Source organism: Pecten maximus, chromosome 1, assembly GCF_902652985.1.
Source record: "Pecten maximus chromosome 1, xPecMax1.1, whole genome shotgun sequence".
In the NCBI taxonomy this organism is placed as follows: domain Eukaryota; kingdom Metazoa; phylum Mollusca; class Bivalvia; order Pectinida; family Pectinidae; genus Pecten; species Pecten maximus.
The window spans coordinates 29,476,746-29,483,407 of NC_047015.1; the positions used below are offsets into that span (position 1 = coordinate 29,476,746).

Here is a 6,662-nt window from a genome sequence, read left to right on the forward strand (position 1 = left end):
GTATTGGAAGGGCGTATGTTGTTTTCTCTACTTTACTCTTGCATATACATTTAATATCTATACTATACAATTATACTTTAGGATCAAAAGAGGGAGCGTTACAATTTTTGTTCTAAAAGAGGACTAATATAGGCTTAGCCTGTTGTCTGATTCTCTTGCCAATGCTGTAGTCGCATGCATACATATTTGTATGTGTAATATATATGTATGTATTGCTAATAAATACATGTGAAATAGATGTTTACTCAGAAGTGTCATTGTGAGGATTTTTGCTAACCCCACTTAGGCTAGAGGATATTGTACATTTTATTTATGTATCAGTTGCCTCCATTGTTTATAAAAGGCAATTACAGATTGTCAAAAATAATTATCTGCATTTTTCATTGTTTTGTGAATCATGGTTATGACTGAAGTGTATATAATAAGTTTGTATTGTCACCGTTTTGGTGGCCATTGTCAATCCTATATGTTGTCTGAGGTTTCTTGTTATGAGTGTATATCATAAAAGGTAGTTAAATAATTAAATAATTAGCTTAGATTATGGTCGTTACAGCATAAGAAGTTATTTAGTTTTATTCATATTTCATCAGCATCCTTACTTTGAATAAATTTGCTATCTATCATTTGGTAAATATGTTTACGTATTCGGTTAGTACATTGTTTAGTCTCCGGAGAGCCCTTACTGCTTTCTTTTTATTGGCTGCTGATGAGCTCATAGGGGTTATGTTAGGGCTGATCACTGATTGGTCAACAGCAATTAGGGCCCATGTCCCCTTTCTCCCACGTCCCCTTCCTCATCCAGAAGACATTTTGGATGTACCAGAAAGCGAATGTTTTGTCAGCGTTTAAATCCCGCCCTCTACCTATCCTTATGGTTCTATCTTAGCCAGTTGAGCTAATGTTATAATTATAATACCTGATTTGTATGGAGGTAGCCTTTCATGGGTTAGGCGATTTTTTGGCAACCCTTCCTTAGGCTAGATAATATTGTACATTTTATTTGTGTAGCAGTTGCTTCTTTTGTTCATAGAAGGTAATTGCAGTGTGTTAAATTTGATCATTATCTGCATTTTTATTGTTTTGTGAGTCATGGCTATGACTCTAGTGTATAAAATAGATTTACATTGTCACCACTTTGGTGGCCATTTTGTATAACATTTACACAAATGGGTTAGACAGCAGGCTAGGCCAATGATAGTTTTAGTACGACTTTAAATGGTTTACGACTTGTGATGTTAGAAGTTATTAACTATCATGCATTTTTTTCCTTTTAGTACATTAATATGCCATGATCTCTGCCATCTTCACTCTCCTTCTTTCCCCTTTCCTCATCCAATAGTATTGTACATACTTAGCATTTTTAGCCATCTGGATGTATACATACGTGTAATGATATTATAAGGAACGGGACTGTCTAATGTCCTTGTATCTCGTGCCCAACCCTTTTGATTATATTGACAATAAACATGTTTAAACTAACAATAGGAAAATTACATTATAGTAATTTAAAATAAAGAAGTATAAGAAATATGTATATAAATCAAATAACTGGAGATGAAATTTGTTTTTATAGGTATAACGATTTTTATGATCAAAGGGAGGTAATAAGGTTATTTTTGATACTTTGTCGAATTATGTTTATAATGGTTTAGAGTTGCAAAAGGTTTATCCTCGGAGTAAATAGCTATTGTTTAGATTTTCAATCATATCTGTTGTCTTAGTTTTTGTGTTATGAGTGTAGAACATAAACAACATAGATAGCCTACTGCGTTCAACAGTCGATGCATCGTCCGATCATCAATTGTTACACCTTGTTGATATAGTAGGAGTAGGGGCTTATATGATTTCTATATACAGACGCTTGTGAAAGAACCAAGACAACTTATTTTACTTTGAAAATGTTGTATCACCTATTCATGTGTATGCTTTAGATTATTGTGTGATACATATATCAAATGTACACACAGGAACTATTGCAATAATGCGCGATTTTCATATGCTTGTTTATTTTTTCTCTTGAGGCATGTTCAAACAAATGTATAAAATACTGAGGAGACAGATATTAGATGTACATGTAAAACATACCTGTATTGTTGATCCATGCTTTGGAACACAGGTAAAATGAACGTTTTTTAAATTGTTCCCAATCTAAAAAAAAATATGAAACATTGGAATAAGGATATATACATATATAATGTGTATACATTTTGTAGTTCTATATTGAATTACATTATGATGATTAAACCTGTTCCTTCTTAGAATGTCGTATATAAATGTTAAATTCCACCAAGATCTTGGTGTCACAACTACTCTCCTCACCAGACATTTATATACAAATGTGACATTCTACCAGGATCTTGGTGTCACAACTACTCTCCTCACAAGACATTTGTATACACATGTAACATTCTACCAGGATCTTGGTGTCACTACTACTCTCATCACCAGACATTCATATACAGATGTAACGTTCTACATGGATCCATATGTCACAACTACTCTCCTCACAAGATATTTATATACACATGTAACATTCTACCAGGATCTTGGTGTCACAACTACTCTCCTCACAAGACATGTATATACAGATGTAACGTTCTACAAGGATCCCTATGCCACAACTACTCTCCTCACAAGATATTTATATACAAATGTGACATTCTACCAGGATCTTGGTGTCACAACTACTCTCCTCACAAGACATTTGTATACACATGTATCATTCTACCAGGATCTTGGTGTCACTACTACTCTCCTCACCAGACATTTATATACAGATGTAACGTTCTACAAGGATCCATATGTCACAACTACTCTCCTCACAAGATATGTATATACAAATGTACCATTCTACAAGGATCCTTGTGTCACAACTACACCTCATAAGACAATGGCAAGTCATAGGAAGGATTTTATATCATTTCCTGGTGAATTATATATTACATATCTCTTAGTTTTTCGAGAGAATCTTATAGCAATGGATATCTATAACACATTTTTAATCTGCCGAAAAATTAACGTTACGATCAGTTTTCTGTTGACTATGTTTAAATATTATCTTACATTTGATGCATCGTAGACGTAATTTTTCTTAAGAATTACAGCATACGCTTCATCTCCTTTCTTCGTGACATCAAATGCAGTCCCGGAAAGTGTGATGTTTTTTATATTCTCAAACAGGATGACCTCCGTGCCTGCACGATATTTTGAATGCAAAATACATAATCACTGACATGCATTCTCAACCATCAATATGGTATGAGTTTTCAATAATTTTGATCACAATGTGCCTGATCAATACTTCTTATTATAGATGATTCTACCACTTTCGGATAAACGATCTAAATTTCAACTATAAGTTTTGTGGGAGAACTGTGTGTTTTGAAAACGTCATGAGAAGGTCAATATTGCATGTGTCCTTTTTTGAATAGTAAAATTTAGTGGTACAATGTATTTGGCCAGTATCTAAATATTGGTAAGCAAAAAAAACAAACCTATAGGTAACTTCTCATTTATGTTGTATTGGGCATTTCCATTTCCATGTGGACATCCTGTTTGATTATTCAGCGCTGCAAAGAAGATAATGAGAATTATAGTCCCTTATATCAATGTTTGATATTTACCCGTTATAGACCTTTGTTGATGTCAATATGGTATCAAATAAAGAGCTGTAACGGTAGATATATTGAATATACATTTGTATGCTTTTTCAAGAATTAAATCACGATCACGAGCGCTTGCCATATTCCTATTTTTTTAATCATACGGTGCGACTAGGTCTCTTTCCTGAACATATCCTCAACCTAAGGACTTCCTTGAGATTGCCTTGCTTCAGGCTTTTAGTTGAGCTTTCGCCTGATTACTGGTTGTTCCCCCTTGCCTTAAGTGGAGCGTTCGCGAATAGGGCAGATGTTAATTCGACAAAGGTAGTGATTAACTCGTAGTGGTTAAATGTATGTTATTTCACATATGTATTTGTTGCCCGTCCTACTGTTGATCAACCATATGGTTAGTAGTCATTTGCCTCATTGTAATATTTATTTTATTTCTCACACTTTTACATATGTAAGATACATTTGTCCTACAGTATGTGGAACAGTCATGTGCGATATATCTATCCCACATAGTTACACCGAGTCACATCAGGTTCAGGACTACTTTTTAACTGTTTGACATCTCTGGGAAACATTTCTTTTTGTTTATATGTATTATAACTTTCACAAATGCACTGTATCATTTATTTTTTCTGTGTCAGTAGAACAAATTATTAATTTGTGATCATTCACCTATAAATTCAGTCATATTGTACTGTTTGTTGGGCATTCATTTTTTACGGCGGAAGACTAAATATTTTGTTGTTGTTCAAGCAAGCAATGGCATAGGAATATGACGTGATGTAAAACATCAGTCGGTAGTTTTCGGAAAACCGATCACCTCTGACGAACAATAATTTATATTTGTTATTATCTTGACACTTTGACAATCAGCTTATTTTTCAAATTATAACGTTGTAGTAGACCAGTCTTTTTTCTCATCTTTCCATGTCTGATTTACCGTCGTGTTGTGCGTAAATGTAGTCTTTACATTTATTTTGGTGTTTCATTAAATCCTGCTACGTTTGATTTGTTGAATTCAGTCATTGTTATGACCCCTTTACTACAATATAGTGTACGTGTTATACTATGAATAATGTGTCTCTTTTTATAATGTTTTATTTTGTCTATTTCTCTGGTACAACAAAGGGACACCGAAAAGTTACTCATGGTGTCGTGTGTCTAGTTAAGATCCTTTAATGTTTTTAGTTTTCATAAACGATTTGCCATTAAATGTGAAGGCTGATTCGGACATGTATGCAGACTCTACTCGATCTGCTGCTTGCAAATCATTAGATGATATCAAAAACAATTTATAATCTGATTTAAACAATGTCCATACATTGGGCGTTGAAAATAAGATGATTTGTAAATGAAAAAAGAACAACAAAAAAACACTAGATCTTACTTAATGTAACGAGTCTCTTGAACAGGATGCAAGAGATAAATTACTTCGTGTTGATATTGATAAATCTTTGACATGGTCATAACATATTTCGTCTATTTTGGGCAAAATAAGGTAAGGTATGCCTGTTGCGCCGTATATGTCTATATCTATTTATGGAAGAATTTACATATTTTGTATACAGTAGTACTGTGTGGTCAGGATGTTCGTGAAACTTAATGGGTAAGCTTCTGAAGACTAATAAACAGGTAGCTAGAATGATTCTTATTGTACCATTAATTACGCCATCCATAGACATGTTTGAATATTATGGTGGATGACTATGGATAAATATTTTGAATTTAGAATGCAATGTATGATTTTCAAATGTCTCCATGAAGAAGTCCCTGGCTCCTCATCCAGTAATGTATAAATAGTTAGAAGTAGTCACAATAGACATTCGAGGAAACCAACTGTTTTATCACTTTTAAAAGAAAACTAGTCAAATATTTACTTGAATTTTAAACAATCTCCCAGATACTGTATTTTTTATCATCTATTGTAACAGTAATTAATTGTCTCTTTCAAAGAGTTAACGATATATGTATTGTGTATTTTATATGAAAACTGTACATGTTATTATTTTTCCTTTAAACGTTGTTTTTACTAACCATTGATGTCTATGTATGTTTTACTTATAAAGGACCATGTGTTAGATAACCTTTGGCTTAACATGTATTTGTCCTCCGAAAAATAAAGATTATTATTATTATACATTTTTATTGCACTTTGATAGTTGTATGCATACTTATGATAAACTGGGTCATAGGCAGTATAATCAATTGAATGATTTACCAAATCTAAATGGCTATTGATATCAATTATAGAATTCCATTCACTGCTAAAATGTGTGTTATCTCCCTTGAGAACCAATCTAGTCAATGTTCTATTCCGTCAGATGATCAGTATATAGACAAACTTACCTTGATTACCAAACACACACAGAGCAAGAAGCAACAGCACGTGCAGGAATGGCGTCATACTGCCGTAGAACGCCTGATCAACAACTCTCTGTAGTAAAATAGACAGTTTGTAACGGTGCGGATAAATAATAATACAATTACACAATCACACAATCACACCTGCACGAAATATTACCGGAAATGATGTAAGTTTACCAACATACCTTGTGAACCAGATATTAAGCCATAGAATAACAGCATGAAATAAATTATATAAGATAGAAGATACTTATGCCAGTTCGGTGGTGACTGTATGCTATGATGCTGTCACTTAACACATAGAATGTCCAGCCCGTGTGTACTCTGTCCCGACCGATAACGATAACGGCGCGCTAATACCTTACATGACCGACCATCCTTACACTCGCCGGTTATCACTGTTCCAGGTATCTAGTAACCTACTACTTCCTTCAGTTTCTTTTTCCTTTACGGACTATCTCGAGTTATTTTATCTGGTGCTTACAACCTCCCCATGTGTCCTTATCAAAACATTTTTTGTCAATGCGGCGTTCAGTGAACAGGGTTTTGAGGCCTCTTAAGCCAGCAAGGTCGTGGGACAAGGAAATTACAGCACTCCTTTCCTCGTAGTATCAGGCAGTGGTTTGTAGAACTATGACTGAATGCTTTAATCATTATGTTCTTATAAAATAACTCATTGGTGGT

General features: G+C 33.9%; 1 protein-coding gene across 1 annotated transcript; it reads right to left on the reverse strand.

Moving 5' to 3' along the window:
- Positions 1–1,278: 1,278 nt before the first annotated feature.
- Positions 1,279–6,337, reverse strand: LOC117337833. Its single transcript, XM_033898996.1, has 6 exons — positions 6,164–6,337; positions 5,961–6,048; positions 3,495–3,569; positions 3,064–3,194; positions 2,086–2,148; positions 1,279–1,368 (listed from the first exon to the last, which is right to left on the reverse strand). The coding sequence occupies exons 2-6, from the start codon at positions 6,016–6,018 to the stop codon at positions 1,279–1,281; spliced, it is 417 nt and encodes a 138-aa protein (XP_033754887.1). The 5' UTR covers positions 6,019–6,048; positions 6,164–6,337.
- Positions 6,338–6,662: the final 325 nt, after the last annotated feature.

Excerpts from the sequence above, each read along its gene's own strand:
- LOC117337833 (XM_033898996.1), bottom strand. The coding sequence starts at position 6,018 with ATGACGCCATTCCTGCACGTGCTGTTGCTTCTTGCTCTGTGTGTGTTT. Across the intron at positions 3,570-5,960 it reads GTGTGTGTTTGGTAATCAAG|CGCTGAATAATCAAACAGGA; the intron begins GTAAGTTTGTCT and ends TCTTCTTTGCAG. Across the intron at positions 3,195-3,494 it reads AAATGAGAAGTTACCTATAG|GCACGGAGGTCATCCTGTTT; the intron begins GTTTGTTTTTTT and ends AATATCGTGCAG.